Raw genomic sequence first — 22,285 nt, forward strand, 5'->3', positions numbered from 1 at the left:
GAGAGGGAGCGTTTGCCAGGACACCTAGGTTACCCCCTACTCTTTCCAGTAAGTGCCAAGGGATCATTAACTCCCCCCCTGGACAGCCAGAGGTGGGAAACCTTGGTTCAGTATCCCTTCCAAAGGAGGGCACTGATCTGGTACTACACTGAGATGCCAGCCCGGGGGATGCAGCGCTCAGGTCCTGGGCTGGTTAGCAAAGCTCCCTCTCTCTGACTGAGACAACCTCACCAAATCTGAAACCAGGGGCTGGGGGAGTTGCCTTGGTTTGGCCAGGTGCCACCTCAGCCTGGGCAAGGCAATCGAGTTCTGCAGCTGGCAGCAGTGTTCTCCCTCTCCTCAGATGTTTCCCTCTCTCTGAGCTGCCGAAAAAGGGAATTTGTGTTTTCATTTTGGCTGCTGTGTGCGCTCAGGCAGCCATTCCTCGCATCAGCTCTGGGCGCAGCATGCACTGTGTTGAACAAAGGGAGATGATGGGATGGGAATGCACAGTACTGATCAAGTTGCCTTTGAATTCTTCTTGACTGGCATTTCGGAGGGCATTGTCACCTGTAGCAGAGCCCTCAATCTGTGTGATTTTGAATTAGTCTGAATGAGAGCCCTGAAAATGGGCAAAACTCTCATGTTGTTTCTACCTGGCACCATTATTCATCTCTCTCAAGGTAAAAAGAACCCAACCCCAATCATCTCCTTTCAAATCTTAAAATAGACCAGCATTTCGCAGGCTTCCCACACATAGCTCTGCCAATATACCACAATCGCGACCTGAAGCATCACAGCTATTCCAGGCTTGATCTCCCACAAAGTTCTGCCAATGCACCTCTTTACTAATCTGCAGCACCTCCTAATATTTCTGTCCCAGACCCCCCAGCCCCAGCTCTACCAAGTCTCCTCAGTCTCGACCTACAGCACCCCTGCGACTCCGGACCTGGACTCTCATACAAATCTAGTGGCGTACCTTAATTTGCAGCGCACCATTATAGACCAGGACTGGAGCGTTGCACAGCTCTGCCAGTGCCCCTTGTTCCTGACTTGTCAACTTCCACTGCTGCTCCAGTCCTAGGTGGCTTTCCCTGAATTGAGGCCACCAACCAGGTGGAGCTGCTGGTTGGGTTTATGAAATGGACAACTACCCAGTAGGGTCTAGGGGAAACTCACCCGTCTTGTTGCCTCATACAAGCCTCATTTAAAGGAGGTGGAAGGCTAGTGCATTAATTACCCCACCCCCCAACAGAATTTTTATCCTTTGGACAATAAATAAGCAAGCCACTGTCCATCAAGAGCAGATGGTCGGATTCTTCTGGAGGGCTGAATGCTTGGCTTTTCCATGCAGATCGAAGTTGGCAGCAGAGAAGCCACCAGCCAGGAAGCATTGCAGATTTCAGGGCTTCCTGAAAGACCAGATTGAATTACTTTCTTTCTCTTCCCTCCTCCCCACCCACTTTTGTGTCTTCATTGGTTCCCTCTTTGTGCTCTTCTCAGGCTTCTGTTGGTCTACCCCTCCAGCAGTAGCCCAGCATCTTCATCCTTAAATACGCAGAGGAGCCTGCAGCCTTACTCTGCCGGCTGACCTGGATCAAGTCACCAGCATCTTTTGTCAGCCATCCACCCAGCAGAGTCTTGATACTGCTACTATTTCACCAGTGTCAGGAAGCTAGTTTTGATCCTTCCACCAAGACCTCTACCAGGAGCAAAGCGTACCTGGGATAGGTGGAGGAGCAGCATAGCTGCTAACTCTCAGTGGTTTGAGCATTGGCCTACTAAACCCAGGGTTGTAAGTTCAATCCTTGAGGGGGCTGTTTGGGGATTGGGGCAAAAATTGGTGATTGGCCCTGCTTTGAGCAGGGGGTTGGACTAGATGACCTCCTGAGGTCCCTTCCAACCCTGATATTCTATGAAAAAACTGTTAGAGCCCCGGGGTCAAGATCAAATTCAATGGGCTGTCTGCCTCCCATGAGGATGAATCATATGATGGATGCGAATCACCCTGGAATACAGGGGGAGGGGAAGGAAAAGGGGATGAGAATTGATGAATGCTCCTCTTCAAAGCCCCCCCACATTGCTGCTGAGGTACAGAAGGGTGGGGGCAATACCAGAGGCCCAGTATCCCTAGACACTGAGAGTGAGTTGTGTGGCTGTGTGTCTTCAGCCATTGCTTCTTGAGTCAGGAGACGTTTTAGCCCCAAATCTGGCCTCTCTCTCTCTCCACGTCCAAGGGGTGTCCTGATCGGCGGTTTCTGGGCACACAACTCAGGTGAAACCCCCAAGAGCCAATGGCCTTTGAAAGCAATGACTTTGATTTAAATCCAGATCCCCTCCAGCCATACACAGAAATCACTTGCAAAGGTTCCCTGCTCCTTGCCATGTTTCAATGCCACCGGCTTTTGTTGGGAGTAGGAGGAGGAATTCCCCCTTCCTGGCCTCTGCAGCTCACGTGAAAGCACGGCACCCATGCTGTGCTTAACTGCACTGAAACTCCCTTTGCTTTTCATCTCTCTTGTGCTTCCTTCTCACGCCCCGGCTCAATTCCAGAGCCCTCTCAGCTCCCTGTGTGTCTCTGAACCCAGAGTTCCTACCCAGGGCCAAGCTAGCTGTGTTGGTTAATGCATCACTGTCAGGTGTCGAATGCCATGGTGCTGGATGCACTATAAGAACCTGAACAAACCAGAACAGGAAATCTGCCAATTCTCTGCTACATTCCTGGAGGGTTGTGGCCTGTGAGGGAGGAAGGAAGCAAAGACTGAGCTGTGTGTCTGTTGCATAGGTGTGGGTGCCAGTGGGTGCAAGCAGCAGCCTGGCCAGGAGTGGGTATCTATGTACACGTAGGCTGGGTCTGCGGGGATGCATGTAGGTGAGTGTGGAGACATGCATTCCTCAGTGTACAGGTGTCTCCACAGCTGTGAGGAGGAGACTTTATGCAGGCTTGCAGGGGTGTGCATGACAAGTGATTTTGTGAGAGTGCACACCTGCAAGCAGGTGTGTGCCTGGGTGTGTAAGGGCACCTGCAGGGCTGTGAGTGCATGCAGGTAGTTGTGTGAGACAGGCAAGTGTCTGGGTGTGTCTCTCTGCTGCTGGTTAGGTGTATGTGGTGGTGTTTCTGTGCAGGTATCTGGAAAGGTGAGTGGGTGCCGTATATTGCGTGTGTGTTACAGACTGCTTGCTTAGCCTTCCTGAGCTAAACACAGTCTTCCCCACTTGATCTGAACTCTCTGTCCTTCTGCAGCACCTCTGCCCTGAGCATCTCAAAGCCCTTTTAAACCACTAACAAAACAAGCCTCTGGGCACCCTTGGGAGGCAGGTCAGTGGTGGATAGCTGCAGAATGCGAGGCCCAAGGAGGGGAAGTGGCTTGTTCTTCTTGCCTTTTCATTCATCCAAAGGCCACGCGTGTTTTCATTCTGATGCTCCTGCAGGTGTGGAGAATGGGGCTAGGTTTGGCTCAGGGAGTATCCAGAGTCGGAAAGCTGCCAGCGCTGGGAGGAGAAGCTTTGAGATGTAGTGTGAGAGGAGCAGCGAAGAATGAAACCTGGAGAGATGGTGGAACAGAACTCCAAATTCAGATGACGCCGCTGGGGAGCCCTGGAGAAGTTTGACTACCTTTCACAGCCCGCTAGATTTCCTTTTCATGCACCTCGCCCTCCTAGGGTGGGATTTTAACAAGGCCTGCGTGACTTAGCAGCTCAAGTCGCAATGAAAGTCAATAGGATTTGTGCTCCTACCTCACTTAGGTCCATTTGAAAATCCCAGCCCTAGGTTTCAGCTGGGATAGGGACCATGTCTGTCAAAATCTCCCACCCTTATTCAGGTTGTTCTCAACAGCAGGCAGAAAATATCTATCCTCCTGAGATTTCCAACCTGCGTTTGTGGCTCCAAAAGCCCTGTAAGGAGCAGATAAGCATCCAGCACTTTCGGGGTTTATCCAAACTGAACCGTCATTGTGGCTGGCTGTGAGGACCACTTCTTCTCCCTGAGGGGCTGGATGGAGTGAATCACCACTGCTCCCTTTCATGCAGGGGCCAGGCTCCTTGCTAAAACTCCGTATATCACTAATCTTCCCACAGTCTGTCTACCCCATGAATCCCAGGAGCCACTGGAATGTAGCTGGCAAGAATTTGCGGAAACCATTCCCTTCTTATTCTCCAGCCAGGGATTACAACTATGTTAATCGCAAATCCAGATCTGTTCTGTTTCCCTGCAATCAACATCCCAGTGCCGGACTCAAGGACTGAGAGTTAATCTCCCTAATATGCACTTCCTGAAATATTCTCCAGTGTCGGATGGTCTGGGATTCAGTGCTTGCCATCAACCTGGATGTACTGTCCCAGTGCTAGGCTGCCTTGTGATTTGGGGGCTGATCTCCGTAGAATCCACCCTCTGTCTCCTGACCTCACTGTCCAGCACATGTCGATTTGAATAGCAAAGAATGGGCAACGCATACTAGAAGTTGCATCTTTGTCTCCCTCTAGTGAGGGAGGATAAGAGTCCATTACAGCCGACAGCTAATGGAGCTACTCTTTTAGCTACCCTATTATTCAGGTAATTGAGATTCTACTTTTAATGCTGAAGATCATCAGTTAAAATCCTGCTACAGGCCCAAGTAAGGTTATTCTAAAACCACCACATTTTAGTCTGTATCTCTTTGGTAAATATCAGAGGAGCCAGTAGCCAAATTCTGAAGTCTTTGCTCCACTTTTAATCAGTTCTCCTTACTCAGTGACTTCACTGGAAGCTTTGCCTGAGTAAGGACAGCAGGATATAGCTTGACAACATCAGAAGCTCAGAAGGCAAATGATAAATTCACTCCCCCAGGCACCTGATGGCTGGTGGTGTCTCATTTCAACAGACACAGCCATTTCTCAGTTATGCACCTCTCGTTTTGATGCTGCATATTTTGTGGTGTGTATAAAAAGATTTTCTGTTATAACTTCGGAGCGCTTTTCTGCGAGTGCCCATCCCAACACATGCACGACTGCAGGATTGGTAGGAAAGGCTGTACTTACTTTCCCCCCGTGCGGGGTCAGTCAAACAGACTGGGGTAAACAGTTCAAGCATCTCAAGGTTTCCACACAATTCCATTAGTGGTGAATAGTTGGACTGAAGGGTTCCTACTGGACTAACAAACCTTTAACCTTTAGGCTACTGGATCAAATGTACCCAAGTTAGTAATAGCTGGACCCTTCGGTGGCTACTATATGTGGACTCAATTGTTGTTTTAGTCCCGTTCCTGGTGGCAAAACAACAGGAGTGCTTGATGCCTTTGGTTACAATCTTAGAGGGAGGCCACGGACTGAATGGGACATGAAGATTTAACTCCCCTTCCCTCCCCCACAGTTGGTCTTTCTGTGCCAAAATTGGGGTGGCCCGGGGGAAATCAGACTGCTGATGTAACTCTTCTGTCCAGTGCCAGCCAGGCTCCAGGGCTGCTGCTTTATCTCCTCTCGCCATCTCGGATCCATTGCACTTGTTTCTCACTATTTATTCTCGGTACCTTTTGTGCTTTAGTTAGCGCCAACCCCCTCCTGGCCGCCTCTGCTGTCAAACGCCTGAGTTGTGACCTTGCAGTCACTTCAATGGTGACAGACTGTGATGGTACAAATGCAGGACCAGGCAGAAGGAAAAGCTGGGGGTGAGGGGAGAGACATTTATTCTGAATCTCAGAATGACTGGGATGGGCAGGAGCAGGGCTGGGGGTTTTGCTTTGCAAAATCTCATTAGTCAAGTGATCCAAACCTGGTTTGTTTGGGTCTACATCCCATTTATTAATGGCCTCAGAGCTCAGATAAATGGTTCCCATTTTGTCTCACTTCTAATAATGCTTTGCACAGCTGTCTCTCTCAGGATCTCAAAGCACTCTGCAAGCATTAATGAAGTTAGCCCTATGGGGGATAGGGAAGTATTAGCATCTTCATTTCACAGATGGGGAAACTGAGGCACGACAGGTCAAAAGACACAGGAAGACTGGAGGCAGAACCAGAAAGGTAGCCCAGGTGTCCTGCCTCCCACTCCTGTGCTATCCTCTCTTAGGACCCTAGCTAAGGGAAACGTAGAAAATGACCAGTCAAGTCAACTGCTGTTTGCATTAATCATTTCTCCTTTCACGGGCACTCCATGCCTCCCAAAAGAATTCTTCTCAATAAGCAAGGTCCTTTACCAAAATAATAATGGTACCTAGCTCTTCTATGGTGTTTTTCATCAGTAAATCTGAAAGCACTTTACAAAGGAGGTCAGTATCATATTATCCCCATTTTACAGATGGGGAAACTGAGGCACAGAGCAGTGACATGACTTGGCCAAGGCCACCCAGCAGAGACAGGAACAGAACCCAGCTCTCCTGTGCCCAGTCCCCTGCTCTATCCAATCCCTTTTCCTTTATTCCTGCCTCACTCCCCGCTACCTCCCCATCCCAAAGTACAAACACAGGATCAAAAAACTGAGTGAGAAAGCGCCGGAGCTGTCCCAGCACATTCATCTTCTGCTGGGAGTGTGCGGGAATCCAAGAGGTGAAATCTGTCTCGCTAGTACAGTGTGCACAATGAGATGCCGCCTGGACCCGAGGAAGCATTTGTGTTGTAGCTGGAGGATGTGCTGGGGAAGAGACGGAATTGAGTGTGACCCGTGCGCTACTCCCATCAGTGCTGTTGACCTGCTGTTCGGGCATTACAAGGCAGTGAGAGCACAGACTTTGAGAAGTGAAGCTCATGTCACCTGCCAGCTGGAGGAGAGGAACCCAGCCCCCCCTCTGTGCAGCCCTGTGATTGGAGGTGACTCTTGCTCTTCGCAGCCTTTGACTTACGCTGTGACGGGTGGAACTGTACTCTCCTGTGAGTTAGCCCGGGGCCTCCATCCTGCTAGGAGAATGCCCCCAGGGCTGCTTCGCCCATGCATGCAGCTTTCTCAGTACTCCTCGGGCTCTAGCAGCAGGCCTGGAGCTGAGCAGCTCACGGCAGGGAAAGCAGCTGTGCTTGGTGAATTGCCTTTGGCTGGGAGGAGCCCTCCGGTATGCTAGGGCTTATTGTGTTCTGCAGGGCTTTGCCACTCCTTTCTTCCTTAAACAAATAGAGGGAGGGGCCCACTGTAGGCCACGTGTCAGAGCAAATTGTGTCCTGTCTGCTTCTTATACCATGCCCGTGATCATGTTATCTGAGCAAAGTGGCATCCCTGCCCAGTCCTTGGCTTTTGCAATGTTCTCCATGTAGCCCATCGCAGGCCCTCTCTTGCCACATGTGCCAGGGGAAGTGCTGGCTACTTCCTCCGTGACATGGCGTGGCAGACACCCTCAATGAGTGATGCCTGATAACGGAGAGCCCAGGTGGACAGAGGGAAGAGGAACTAGCTCAGACTGACCCAAACAATGACAGTGTGAACTTCTCTCGCCTGTGTTGTACAGGAGATCAGACAAGGATGACTGTAATGTTTCCCTTAAAAATCTATGAATCTATGAAAAGCCAGTGGGAATGTGCTTCTCAGGGCAATTCACTGGCTGTGCTGAAAAAGACCATGAAAAAGTTTACTGTGGCTCTGGACTGTACATACAAAAGTATCCCAGGGAGTGGTGTGGATTGTCTCTGTACAGGCCTTCTGTGACTGCACCTGGAATGCTCTGTTCTGCTCTATTCTGTGTAGATTTTTATATTGTGCATATTACCAGAGTATATGAGCCCATTCCTGCAGTGCGTTAAGTGATGTGACTATGCATTACTGTCTGGCCACCACATAATTGGAAAGAAGTTGATGAAATGGAGAGATTTTAGGAGTTCGGTAACTCAGCCAGAGGTTACGGGTCTATTACAGGAGTGGGTGGGCAAGGTTCTGTGGCCTGCAACATGCAGGAGGTCAAACTAAATGATCGTGATGGACCCTTCTGGCCTTGAAGTCTTTGAGTCTATGAGTTGAGAGATAAGCAAGAAGTACAAGGGGCCTATGGGGGAGGAATTCTGAGCAAAGACTCCGAGAACTAAACTTGTATAGTTTAGTAAAGCAATGGCTAAAGGGGAGACATATAATAGTCTACAAATATTGGAAGGGTATAAACACCAGGAGCGGAGAGGAATTGGTGAGGATCTTGCATGGGAGTCTGACAGGCAGGATTCACTGAAACTCAAAAGTTAAACTCCAGGGGGTGAACCAGGATGGCAATAGTCATGGCTGAGGTTTGCCCAGCTCTAATAATAACCCTGTTTCTTCTTGCTGCTGCTTAGTGCCTGATACCATGAAATACATTCACAAATGGTTGCTGTGGGAACGTGTCTCTTCCCAGGAAGTCCATTTCATGGACTGAGAAGGCAGTAAAATGCAGAGGAAAAAACACAAAATCACTTCAGAACATCCCAGAACGGAACGCAGGAGCCATTTGGATCTGGTTCCCTGTACTGGATTTCAAAGAACTGCAAAGTTCAGGGATAACTGTGAGGCCAGGAATTCCTGAACCAGGTATATTTGAAGTGGTGTTGAGAAGGGAAGAGAAGTTGGGAAAGGGAAGCCGTATGCAGCAGCCTGGGTGGAATGAGATGCTCGCTGAACACAGGGTGACCTTACGGGGTGAGATGTTCTCGCGGTGGTTCATGGGTGTCTTATGTTAGTGCCTGAGTCATGCTCCTCAACAGTGTTACTGCAAAGCACTATCAGGGCCGAAGGACGCTAGAGGAGAATTAGATTGCAGTTTGTGTCAACATGCACGTGTTGGAGAGAGACTGAAAGAGATGCTGGAGAGATAGGGAGAGGCTGGTCCTGTGCTCACAAGCACACAGCAGTAAATGGTCTGCTGGAGCTTAAGAGTCTGATGTTAATGGCACCTCTGGTGCAGTGTGAGACTGTTGTCCCTGATCTTCTCGTCACATCAAAACACACTCTGTCCACTAGGGATGGGAGAATGCAGGCTGCCTAATTCTGTACATCTTGCATTCCAAAATTCCACCATATGAGGTTTGTGTTTTTCCTGAGTGAGAGAGAGAGAGACACACGCACGCACCAGGGGTCATAGGAGAGAAGAAGAAACAAATCCAGTGAAAAGAGGAGCAGAGAATGGGCAGGACAAAAAAACAAAACAAAAAAGAGAGGCTGAAAAAAGAGAGAGGCAGATTGTCTGTCATTTCCCATTATAAGAGCCCATTTTCTGTTGCTTTGTAACTTTGCCAGATTCTAACCATTAGCGCTGCCATTTTTGATGGTGTGTGTCTGCCTTAGGCTGATTTTTGGGGGTGGGGGGCTTCGTGGAAATGGTTCAGCCATTTTCAAGAACTAGTTTAGGGGAAAATACATCGCGTTGCCCAGCTTAAAAAGTTCTTACAGCCGTTTAGGTGAAAAGCACTAGCGTCTCCATGCTGTGGAGAGAGGGCTTGAGATTGGGCAGAGAGGTCACCCTGATGTCAAGAATGTGCCTTTTGCTGTTATCAAGGGGGAAACTGGCCAAATCGGAACAAGTTATAAACTGTTGCAAAATCTCAGTTTGCACATGCTCAGTAGAGACTTGTTAGAGCTTGGAAGCTAAATTCTCGAAGATTCTATCTGCCCTGCGCACGCTCCATCCCCACCCAGCTCCTACCTGCTGACCGGACTGCCAGCCCCACAGAGCTACCAAGGATGCACCAGCCTGGGGCTGCAGGACCAAAGCAGGACTTTCCCTGCAATTGCTCCTCTGGGCTGCTGCAGGCTGCTGTGGTGCTGGGCTCCAGAACTGAGAGCAGAGAGTCTCACCTATGCTGGCACCCAGGCAGTGAGGAGGGGAAGGAGGAGGGAGCCTGATTCAAATGCAGGGGGGACAAGAGCTGGATGGGGAGGGAGGCGGGGTCTAGGAGTTGGGTGGGGGCTGAGATGGTCTCAGCAAGGAGACTGGGACTGGAAGCCAGGGTGGGAAATGGCCGGGGGGGGGGGGGACTCGGAGCCAGTCTTGGGGGTGGGGTGGGACTTAGATCAGATGAGAAGCTGGGACTGAGACTGGTGAGGATACCGGAACTGGGAATGGAGTGAATGCAAAACTGAGATCTGATGGGGAGCCTGGAATGGGGAAGACTGGGGCTGGCTGGGGAAGGAGAGAGGGACGAGGAACCTGAGGACCTGGGCGGAGATGGGTAACCATGATGGGTGGACAAGGAGCTCAGTGTGTGAGACTGGGATTAGCTAGGAAAGGAAACTGGGATGAGAAGCCATGGGGAGAGACTGGGGCAAGGAGCCTGGGGCAGAGACAGGCTGGTGGGGACAGAGGCAGAAGGCTATCCATGAAGAGGCCCTGTATCTCATTTAAAAGTGATACAGGGTCTTGTGAGGTTAGCCGGGGGTGTGCTCCTCAAGGATATCCTGGCTGAAATATACATATGTCAGATCCTCTTGGTGTTGAAGAATATCCTCAACCCTGTTCCTAAAGGGTAAAAGTGACTGGTTCCCCCCAACAGCCTCCTAGAATGCCGCTGGGGTCCCCTGCATGGGCAGCATCAAGTCCCACCAGGAGCCTTTGTATTTTCTAGAGCCTGAGAGGAAGTGGAGGCGGGTTTGGCCATAGCCATGTCTCCTGATGAAGGGAACCTGCATGACCTTTCCCTCAACCTTGACTTCTGACTTGTTTCTTTCCAGATCACCAGAAGCTGGAGCGAGAAGCTCGGATCTGCCGTCTTCTGAAGCATCCAAACATAGGTAGGGTCTTTCTCCATGCTGGGGATGTGTGTGTCTGGGGAGCGGGAACCCCTCTGCATTCCTTTCCTTCCAGTCACACCCTGCACCCACCTCCACTTCCCACTGAGAGAGGCTGGACAAGCTGAGGCCTCTGTCGGTATTGAAAGGCGTACCTGAGGGGCAGAAGCCTGTTCTCCTCCCACTCATGCTGTGCCGGTCAGGAATGGCTCCCCTGAGGTCAGTGCAACTGGAGTAGGAGACCTTTGTAAGTGACAAGAGAACAAGGTGCCAAGGGCCTTAATTCCCAGAGGCCAGCAGTCACTCCCTATGGGACATGAACGTTCAGTGGCTGGCTCGGTGGGGTGACTTCCTCCAATGAGGTCTAAGGGTGTGATCCAAAGTCCACTGAAATCAACGGACAGCTTCCCATTGACTTTGGATCGGGCCCTGTGCATAGCACTTGGCCACATAAGGAGAAGCAGGAGCATGCCATTAAGTGGGCAGTGCTTCCATTTTTACCCCTCCCCACCTCCCACTGCCCAGGTGCTCCTTTCCTCAGGGCTCTCCAAAGGGAGAGCAGATCCCATCAGGGACCAGCGAAGGGGTGGGGGCTGCGGAGGCGGGTGACATGAAACGGGGGTTGGGGGCTTTCCCATCAAACGTCCATCTGATGGTAGCCTCCTTCAGAAAAGCTGTTCCAGGAAAACTCCTGAGCCTCTGGGAAAGACAGAAATAGGCCAGGAGAAGAGAGAGAGAGAGGGGAAAAAAACCCAGCCCCAAGCCCTGCCAGTGATGCTGATTCAATCTGTCACTTTCCCCATTCTCCCAGAGCCCGAGCTGATGCTGGCTGTGCCAGAGGAAGATCCCCACTCAGCGGGGAACGTGGTGAGCAAGGCCCGTGGCTCTCAGGGCGGGAGCTAGGGAAAGCCTTCCCTCCCACGGGGACTCTGCCCCCAGGCAGGAGCGTCGGTGGGTTTTTGCACCATGTTGAAAAGGAAATGGCTTGCGACGCCGGGAGCAGGTGCTCCGCAATGGTATCCCCCCCAGAGCGGCCCACCGTGCTGAGATGGAGCCAGCTTCCTTCCAAACTGGGGCTTCCCCCGGCGTGTCTAGCTGCTGCCTGGCTTTCCCTGTCCAGGCCGAGGTGAAGTCGGCCGCTGTCCGGGCGGGGAGGGCCGCTGGACCAAGCCACGCACTGAAGCCACAGAATGCAGAGCGCTGCAAGCCGTGGCCGGTCTGGGTTCGCGTGCTCACCTGTCCGCCCCCTCCCCAGTGCCTCCCAAGGCACCTGTCTGGCAAATCACATCGTCATGCCGTGCTCACCACAGTTCTGTGGCACACCACGGTGAGGGGGAGACAGTAAGTGGCAGCAGAAAGTCAGTCCCGTGGGTGAGCCCACGCTGACCAGACTCCATCTGCCCTGCGCTGTCTGCTCTGCCTGGAACTGCCCCCCCCCCCCCCCCCCCCGCACATGCATACACACACGGTGCCTGCTTCATAAATATTTCAGCTCATAAAGAGCCTGTCAGCTTCAATCTGTCTCAGGCAAATAGCCAGTGCAGCAGCGTCAGGTCGTCTCTGCATCAGCTCGAGTCACAGACCACGCTGGACCAAGCTGTTGCCGTGACAACAGAGGCATTTGCTTCCCCTCGTTCCAGCTGGAACAACGCTCCTGGGCAAAGGGAAGGCAAACAGGAGAGGGATGAGAAGGGGCGTCAGCCAAGCAGTGCGAGAATCTGGGGGGCAGAGCAGAGAGAGGGAGGGAGGGAAAGGTGATGGCCATCGCAGCAATGCTGCCAATTTCCCTGGCATTTCGCTCCTTAACAACTAATCTTTGCCACCCTGGTATCTCCCAAGCGACACAGCCTCCAAATCTCTCCCAGGCTCTCTGGGGCTGGAAATGGGAGAGAGCGCAGCCCCCAGAGGTGGAGGGTGCTGTGCTTTTCCCTGCTCAAAGAAAGGAGTATCGTATGGGAAACCACACAAGAAAGAACAAAAGTAAAGTCTGCCGGCAAGAGTGCGGTGAACTGTCTGCTCCCTGCATGGAGCTTGCAGGACACACAGGCTGCTCTCTCCACTTCCAGGAAAGATGAAAGGTGCAGGACAGAGAAGACAAAGCCATCACACTTATTACATAGCTGGACTCAGCACATAATGGAACAGATCAGGGCTCCTGCGTGTAAGTAGTTAGAACAGGTGATTGCCACTAGATTCACTTCCCAGCTTTAGTCACAGAGCAAGTGACCTGTGCTTCTCCATGCCTCATCACTCCTGACCTGTACAATGGGGATGACAATATCTGCCTCCCTCCCAGGGATGCTGGGAGGCTGGATTCATTAGAGTACTTTGAGGTCCTCCAGTGGCAAGCGCCCGAGGCGTGCAAAGTGTCATTCACGCAATTAATCTGGGGGCAGGGACAAAGTAGGGTTGCCAACTTTGGTTGGATGAATCCCTGAAGATTTCATCACACGACATAATCTTTAATTAAAAATTAATCTTTAATTCCTGGAGACCCCAGGACAATCCTGGAGGGCTGGCAACCCTAGGACAAAGAGAGCGTTTTCCTGGCCCCTTTGCACAGGACAGACCACAGAGAAAGGGAAGTCTCCCCTTGCCAAAGGTTTGCTACTCTGTCCTGGGCACAGCTAGCCGGCATTCTGCGCTGAGCACCTACCTTCTGGAAACTAAAATGACCCCATGGGCATTTGTAAGAAGATGGCCAGGGAATGAGCCTGTCGCTGCCAGGCAGGTATAAGTTCATACAAGAAACACAGCATTTCTCCTGCTAATAGATGCAGATTCCCTTATCTCCACAAGCCACTGCCCGGCAGGGGGCAGGCCCGGGAGTCCTCATCTCTGGCCAGTCATCATCTTCATCTTCTCCTCCTCCTCCTCTTCTCTAGTTCAGATCCACGCCCCGTTAGCGGGGGGGGAAAGGTCTGTCAAAAGCTGCCCTGAGACCAGGCATCCCTAGCAGCCCACCCCGACACCTGCAGGCTGCCCACTGCTCAGCGGGGGAGGGGGAGCACCTGCAGGCATGTCGTTTGCTGATGTCAGGGCACGGGAACCTTCCTGTGACAGGCTCCACGTGCAGGGATCAGCCCAGTCACGGGAGTAAGAAACAGTCCAAGTCAGAGCACATGATGCACTCCCCGGTGGACAGCAACGGAACTCCGGGAAGCTTCCTCCGATGGGAAACACGAGTGTCCATCATGGCAGCAGGTGACTGCTGCAAAGTGGCAAGGATGGCAAGCAAGTGAACGGGGGAAGGGTGCAAGAGGGAGCTGGTCTGATGCAGCCCTCTCCTCCCCCTCTCGCCAGCACCCCATAGCACAGATAATCAGTAACTGGATGGGCCAATCCGTTGAATCAGCCTCTCAACAGCATAAGCTCGAGCGGCGTAGAGCCGCTATGCCTTATGCTCTCTGGGCCAGGCCCCACTCCCACTGAAGTGAATGGGAGTTGGCTTCACAGGTCTTGCAGGCCCCCTGCATTTTGAGGGCAGTGTATGCTGCAGATTGGTCTTCCCAAGTCTTGCCTCCTTTTTATTCACCACTCATCCTTGGCGTGCACTCCTGACGCGCACCGCTGGCCTTGGTGCAGGGAGCGCTGGGCTGGAAAGGGTTAACAGAGCAAGATGCTAATGAAACCAATCTGGTTGCTATTTATACCCACAAGGCACTTCTCTCCCCGCCCCTCGCACCCCCACTGTTCACTGCTGCCTGGAAACTTGGGAGCACAGCTTCCCCTGACTGCAGCACAAACAGGCCTAATTACCCACTGATGATCTGGAATGAACTAGAATGCTGCAGACTGGAATTAAAGAGGAGAAAGAAGAATCAATGCCATCAGGAATGCAAGGAAAGCCAGTCTGCAGTGGAGCCCAGATTCCTGGCAGAAGCCAGAGCCATGGGCTGCGGGACACTACTACCTCTCCAGGGGGGATGCACCGCAGGAGGGACTGGGGCGTTTCCACTGGGTTGGACCATCCCCTCCTGTTTTAATTAGAGATGGATCCAAAGGTCCAACGTTTGAAGCTGTTTAGGTCTAGCATGTTGCTTTGGCCCATTCTAGAGATGGGAACCAGCTGCATGACATGGATCCAGATCTCAGCTTCCCTACTGCTCAGGGGAGTCCAGATTTGAGGGTTTTATCTGACCCATCTCTAATTCTGGTAGATGTTGGAGCTCCTTCGTAAATAACAGGTCAGATCCTCCCCTACCCCTGAATAATTCTAACAGTCGTTAGTCCTCAGGGGCCACACCCATCACATGCAATTCTTTTGGATCCCACAGGAAAAGAGAGAGGTGGAAAATCCTTCTTGATGAGATGTGGGCCCCTTAGCAGGGTTCTCATTCATTCCCTGTGGCAACTTCTCACTGACATCATCCCCCATGGACACGGCAAACTCTGCAGTTACTGGTGGTGGTCAATATCCAGGCACATAAAGCATTCCCAGGTGGCAAGCTATACAAGTTTGAACCATTGCACACATTGTGGCTAGGGGTGGCCGAGACTAGGATGGAGGCTTGAAGGAGGCTGTGGTATGTAGGTGGGCATGGGAGGCTTTAAGCCTTCATGACCCCCAGCATGGCTGCTGAACATCCCTGAGGGCAAAGCTTTGTGCAGTACTTCCGTAACCAAACCCACAGATTTGGAGCAGTTCGGAGTGGCCTGGGCCTAGGTTTGGGTGACACTGGGTGAATTTCTGGTTTGGGATGGAATCCTGGAGGAACCTGGGGGTTTCACGTGGCAGTGACCCCCACGCTGAGCAAACCAGGGCAGTGTCAGTTGAATTTCACTTTCAGGTTTTGAATTCATTCAGTTCTGAGGCCCTGTGTGAAACTCCAGGCCTCTGTTGCCGTCCAGCCCTCCGGCTGTACAGATCCTTGGCATGGCTCCTGTCACTGACTGTTTCCCCAAGACATGCGTCGAGGATCCTCACAGGAATCGGATACCTTCTTCATGGAACAGGAGGCGATCATAGAATCATAGGACTGGCAGGGATCTTGAGAGGTCATCTAGTCCAGTCCCCTGCACTCATGGCAGAACTAAGTATTATCTAAACCATCCCTGACAGGTGTTTGTCTAACCTGCTCTTAAAAATCTCCAATGATGGAGATTCCACAACTTCCCTAAGCAATTTATTCCAGTGCTTAACCAACCTGACAGTTAGGAAGTCTTTTCTAATGTCAAACTTAAACTGCCCTTGCTGCAATTTAAGCCCATTGCTTCTTGTCCTATCCTCAGAGGCTAAGGGGAACATTTTTTCACTCTCCTCCTTGTAACTACCTTTTATGTACTTGATGTTTCTCTCTTGACCCACGTGGTCATCACAGGAAGACAGAAAAGTCGTAACTAAGCATGAGAATAACTGGATGACTGCAGGTCTCTGAGCATCGGAGGATGAATACATAAACCAGCAATGTGAAAGGGGGAAATACTAATAAATTAGACTAACAGCCATGGCTCAGATCAGCTCCACAAAAGGGACTGTGAGCAAAGACCCACTCAGGCATGACAAGCCTTTTCCTTTCTCTTCATAATTATTAATGAAAATACAACAATAAACCTCCTGGAGGACTCTGCCTCGCAGCGAGACATCAGCATTGGTGGGTCATTGTCTTCCTGGGCAGTGATGATAGTGGTGACTCAAGTCGTCCCTTTGAGAGGAGACTGAAGGTGAAAGGATGTCGAAGCAGGTGACAGTCTTCTTCTGGAGAGAACACAGGCAAAAAACAACAAAGAGAACAAGTAGGTAGTGGCTTCTGAATTGCAGCTCTGTGCAATGAGCATCTAAAGAGCTGGACTAATAAATACATGACTGCAGGTAAAGCGAACCCAATCGCTGTTCCAAGAACCCCCTGACTGTTCTCCATCGGAGGTCTTGGAAGTGGCTCTCTACATGCCCTGGGGCACAGGATGGTGTGAGCACTAGTGATGTGACTGTTCATTGGGGATGTCACCTGACTGCCCAAATTGGAGGGTGTCCATTGGGGAGCATGGTCTTCGTGGGTTTGATGACTATGACTGTATACATCTGCACTGGGGCACAAGGTCATTGTCTGAGCACTGGTCATGGGAGCATATGCTTTCTTAACTCTAGCAATTCCTTCCTAGCCTTTCTTTATATTGTTTCCATTACAAAATGGTGCTTAAATCCCCTTTTGCTCCAAATTCTACACCCTCCAATGCATGCTCCCCATTCCCAGCAGGACCCTGGTTCACAAGCTGCAATCACCATCAGTTGTTGGATCTGCCTGCTGAGCTTTTCTTCACGTTGGTGTGTTGGGGGTGATATTAACAACTGAACATTTTACTGAATCTGGAAAATAACACTAGGAATGCAAAGCATCTGCATTCAAAATCAGAGCTGGATATAGCCTCAGGGCATATTATCTCCCACTATCCCATTAGCCCGAGGACAGTAAACGTAAAGTATGAAGAAAATTTCCATATGAGCCGAGGCCAAGTTAGCTGTGATCAAAGTGCGAGTAGCTAAAACTCCACTCAATTTTAACAAGAAATGGGATTTAAAAAAACCCACATTTTTGTATAATTTTTTTCTTTTTACCCCTAGTTTCTAAAGATCATTTTCAAAAGTATTGAGGCTTACCTGATTGTACTGAGACCAGGTGACAGACACACAGGCAGAAAGGGTTAAATGTATTGTATGTACAGTCTAAATGTCACTAGAATAAGGTGTAGGGTCCTGGGACATAGGGGACTGTGAATCAAAACAACCAGGGCCAAATTACGCTCGTATTTTCACTGGTGCAACTGTATTGGGGTTGCTTCTAATTCTATCTATCTATCTATCTAATCGTCTTATTTCTGTGCCATCTCCATCAACGTAGTATTGGAATGCCAAACTTTGTAACTGAGAGCAGAATTGACCCTCAAGACTCTGAATTAAGGAAGAGGTGAGCCGTTTCTTGACTGCATTCAGTCTGACTAGAGTTCTGCACAGAACAATATTACAAAAAGGAGCTTAATTTATAATGCAAGAGGTGCCGGGGCTCAGCCCTGACAAGCCCTGGCACAAATTAACACTGCTACAAAAGCATTGTGTCCCTACACACCCTGAATCGTGTGTAGCACTTGGAATGGATTCCTCAGGAACAGCCACTAGCCCAGAGCCCAAGCTCCTGGAAGCAGACAGGAGAGGCTATTCTTTGGACATTACAACAGGGTGCTGCTCTTTCCATTTCAGGTCTCTGGTCAAAGAACAGTACTGGTGAGGAGAGGGGGGATGTTTAATAAGAAAGGGGTCCCATGGCTGCTCCTAGACAACCCCACTATATGGTCCACCTGGGCCCCCCAGGAGAAAGGGAAGTCACAGAGGAAAAACATTATATTCCCAGCAGCAGAGAAACCCTGTCTGCAAGAATGCTGCCTTGGCAGGGCTCCCTTTGCAGTCCAGCATTCCTCTTGATTAAACCACCCTAATCCTGGGAATTAGAGAAGCGTGTGTGAGTGCGTGTGTGGCTGAAATACTGCTCGATGCCCGAGATAACCAAGCAGCTGCCCAGGGCCTTAGCCAAGGACGAGCACTATGTGCAAACCACAGACAGCTCCTTGCTTTGCAAATGACCTTGAACCCGTGCACCTCCTGGCGCTGGGAGAATCACTGTTGTGTGAGGGACACTGGTAAGGCCGTGAGAGCACCGCTTAGCTGTTGCAATAGTGAGCAGCACGAGGCAGTGGAAGGCTGTCGGAGGAAAACGCTCCGGGTTATGGGGCTCCCCTGCTGTTCCTCTGCCATCCCCTGTGGAACTCTTGCTGCTAAAGGGAAATGGGAGCATACGGGAACGAGAGAAGTCTGTGAGTATGAAGGACGTTGTGGTTGATAACTGTCCTTTTGTCTCCACGGCAGTGAGGCTGCATGACAGCATCTCCGAGGAGGGCCACCACTACCTGATATTTGACCTGTAAGTAATGGTGATCTTTGCGTTTCATCCTCCGCCCCAAGGGCCAGGTTATTCCGCCACCATGCAAAGCCATCGCACCCCTGACTCCTGCCCAGGAGGGACCTCTCTGTGGGGCCTGAAGCCACTGCCACGGAGAGGGGAAGGCACAGAGTAACGGGGCAGGCTGGAGAGGCCCTTTTGCGCCTGCTTCCAGCCGTAGTCGAATTAGCTCTATGTCCTATGCAGATCAGCCCTCCAGGCTTCTCAGAGCAACAATTAGCATATTTAATGCAGCCTCCCTAGAGGTCCAGATGCTACCGCTGCTCCCTGCTTGTGTCAGTGACCCTACCTTGTGCAGCAGCTTTGGTTCCTTCCCCTTGGAGACAGAGGAGCTTTGCATCCAAGTAATCGCTAAGAAGCTCTACTTTGCATGGTGCATCCCCTCCACCCCTTGCCCTCCTCTCCCCTGCCTGGTTGCTCTTGGCTGTTCCCCTCCCTTGCAGTCCAGGGAAGGACTGGTTTGCTGGAAGCTGGGGGCGGGTCCTTTCCAGAGCATGCGGAAAGTGCAGAGCGTAATTTAATGAGAGCTGGAAGGGTATAAAGATCTGGGCCTGTCCGGAAGCGTGTGTGAATGCACAGATTTTAGGGCCAGGTGGGACCATTGTGATCATCTGATCTGATCTCTTCCCAAAGACCCCCTTCACTCTCTGATCCTTCTGGGGTGGGGGACAGGATGGCTCAGATGCCAGCCCCTTCCCGCTCCAAATCAGCAGATCCGAGACAGCCCGTCTGATGGCTGCTTGGTGGCCTCCTCTGAGAAAGGAACTGGTGAGCTCTGTCCAGCTCTGCCAGACTGCTGGGCTCTCGCTGGCCGTTCCAGGTGCCTGGCTGAAAGCTGCGTTGCAATGGGAAACGAACCACCCTCCCACCCTTGCAGACGGCTTGAAAGGACGTAACATCAGGCAAAGAGAGCCCTGGTCTTTGGGAACCCGTTGCCCTTCAAGGATGGAATGTGCTGCCAGGTTTAAGTGGTGTTATGCTGAAATCGCTGGAACTTCAGGACATCCTGCTATGTACAGGAGCACAGCAGATGCATGTGGGTTAGATGAGTCTAGTACTTTTGGTGGCATGGAACTGGTTCAATTTCCTAGCACGCTCTCCTCCAGTCACAGGATCCATTTCTTGGATGCTGCTCCCCCCATAGGTGGGAAGGAAGCACTGATCAGCTGGGAGAAATGAATTAGCGGCAGCCATTCCTCCATCTTTCTCTCCCCAGTCCCTCCAAGCTCAAACATATCAGCACAGGTTTCAGAGCAGCAGCCGCATTAGTCTGTATTTGCAAAAAGAAAAGGAGGACTTGTGGCACCTTAGAGACTAGCACACCGGCTCCTGAACCCAGGATCCACCCTTGGGACAGGGGTTAAAATGGGAAATCAGTTCTCTTCTTGCCTGGAAAAAAAATTACCAGGTGCCTAAGGCCTGTCACCTACCAGTTCCACGCACCCGTTCACCCCCAGCCACACTTGCCCCGGCTCACTCTCTGCTGAGCTGCTTGTCCAGTTGTGTTTCGATTCTTTCCATGGGCCAGATTGCCAGCTGGTATACATCCGCACAGCTCGGTGGCATGTAGAGCTTCCCGAGCTGACATTCTCCTTTGTCTGTTTCATTCACAGTGTCACGGGTGGGGAGCTGTTCGAGGACATTGTGGCCAGAGAATACTACAGTGAAGCAGATGCCAGGTGAGGATGGAAACATACCAAATATGATCCTGCAAGGCTTGGCTGCTGTACACAGACAGGCAAGGGAAGGGCAGAGATGCCCAGCCCTCACCAAGAGCTTGAAGTCTGCCTCAGCCAAGGACTCCTGTATTTATTTTATTTACAGTATCAGAACATCAGTTTCCTCCACACTGTATACTGATTTTATAGCAGTGCTCCGAGATCTGCTGCTCTTGTTTTTCGACGCGATGTGACACTGCAAGTGGCTTATTCTAGCCAACTCATTTTCCATGCCAAGGGTTCTGTGCGTAACCACACTGCCGATTCTCCAAAGTCAAACCCAGGCCGCTGTAAGTGAATACAGACAGGCATTCCCCTTGCCCCAGATTATAATGTAGTTAGTGTCCGACCTACCTGCCTGACTGGTAGCCGCTGGACTGCCCCGCTCCTCAGTCACCAATGTGTGGGATAAGAGAGGCCAGTAGCATACTGGCATCCCAGTCAAGGAGGTCTGGGTGCCAGTACCTTGTGGAGTCCTAGGAAAATATGGTAGAGATAATTAAATTCTTGACATTTACCAGTTGCAATAGTTATTTTTATGTATTTAAAGGTGTACTGATGGCATTCATCACTGGTGTATCGGAGCACCTTGCAAATATTAATGAATTAAACCTCAGAGCAGCCCTGAAAGGAAGGGAAACATTAGCTTCATTTTACTCAGGCATGGAAAGATGAGGTGACTTGCTCAAGGCCCCACAGGAACTCTGTGGTAGATCTTTGAATAGAACCCATGTCTCCCATGCCCTTAACCACCAAACAATCCTTCCTCTCTTTACCGGTGTCTAACCCATCCCAAACACTGGGAATAATACCAAGCTTCAGGTAAACATAGCCATGCAGTAAACTTCCGATTCAAGGCTTCTGCATGAAAACATTCTCTTTATTTCCTTGTTTGGAGCGAGCTTTTTATTGAGTGTTCTGCGTGCACTGAATACGCTTATAACCAATCCACCTATTAATACCCTGCAAAAAATGTAAATCAAGACCTTTCGTTTTGCAGACAAATGCTTTGTGATCAAAGTTATAATCCCCTCTTGGCACCTGGAATTTCTTTTTCTTTCTTTCTCATGCATACAACAGAGTGTGCGTGATTTAATGAGCTGTATATAACAAATGGATCTGATGAGACCTACAAGCATAAGTCAGGACTAGGGAAATGGGGCTGGAGTTACCATAAGCTTTATGTCTTATGAGTTCTTCTGCTCTGCTTGATATTATCGCACAAACTCAGGCTGGCATCCTGATTTCACCAACTGCCATTATCAAGTTCTCCATGCAGCCGCTCACATTGTTTCTATGGGAATTGTTTGGATTGTTTTAGCTCATTACCTCTGACAACCATGAGAGTTCCTAAGGTAACCTGTGTGCTCCTTTTGTATTGTTCACTAAGTCTGGCTGAATGATTCAATGACCCCCAACTGAGAGTTTTATTGGCAATCAGGTTTTGATTGTTCTACCTTTCTCCATGCAGCACTTACGTGGGCCTCTGTAGAGCGAGATTCTGAGCCATGCTGTATGGCTGCTAGTGGGAAAAGGGATGGGGAGTGTGGGAAGTGATGAAAAGAGATAAAAGTGAAGGGAAACTCCTAAGGAAGTCCTATCTCTGCCGCTCTCCCAGAGCACAGATGTGACTTGTATGATTTCTCTCTCCAGCCACTGCATTCAGCAGATCCTGGAAGCTGTTCTGCATTGCCACCAGATGGGTGTGGTGCACCGGGACCTAAAGGTAAGAGCTGTGGTGAGACTCCCTACACGTATACATGTAATGGCCAGTGCTTCCAGGATATACATCATAAAGAGAGAGATGGCCCTAGAACCCTTGTGCTGTAACCTTCTCTGCGGAGGTCTGGTGCTCCTGTAACATTGTGAGAAGAATGACTTGTGGGAGCTACCAAAAGCCCAGGATACAAAGCAAAGTCAGGCCTTCAGGAGGCATCACTGACTTCATGACTTTCAAGGGTGAAGGGAACAATGAGGAGGTCCCTTGTCAGGTC

General features: G+C 50.7%; 1 protein-coding gene across 3 annotated transcripts in view; it reads left to right on the forward strand.

Moving 5' to 3' along the window:
- Positions 1 to 22,285, forward strand: part of CAMK2A (calcium/calmodulin dependent protein kinase II alpha) — a 68,449-nt gene that overhangs the window by 21,422 nt on the left and 24,742 nt on the right. For 2 of the 3 annotated variants that reach the window (XM_077823500.1, XM_077823501.1), the window contains exons 3-6: positions 10,565 to 10,624; positions 18,480 to 18,534; positions 20,187 to 20,252; positions 21,945 to 22,017. In XM_077823500.1, the coding sequence (XP_077679626.1) occupies positions 10,565 to 10,624; positions 18,480 to 18,534; positions 20,187 to 20,252; positions 21,945 to 22,017 (254 nt within the window). Of the gene's footprint in view, positions 1 to 10,564; positions 10,625 to 18,479; positions 18,535 to 20,186; positions 20,253 to 21,944; positions 22,018 to 22,285 lie in introns of those variants that run through there. The other variant, XM_077823502.1, reaches the window with a different exon arrangement.

The sequence above is a fragment of the Eretmochelys imbricata genome, chromosome 8 (assembly GCF_965152235.1).
Source record: "Eretmochelys imbricata isolate rEreImb1 chromosome 8, rEreImb1.hap1, whole genome shotgun sequence".
Lineage (NCBI taxonomy): Eukaryota > Metazoa > Chordata > Testudines > Cheloniidae > Eretmochelys > Eretmochelys imbricata.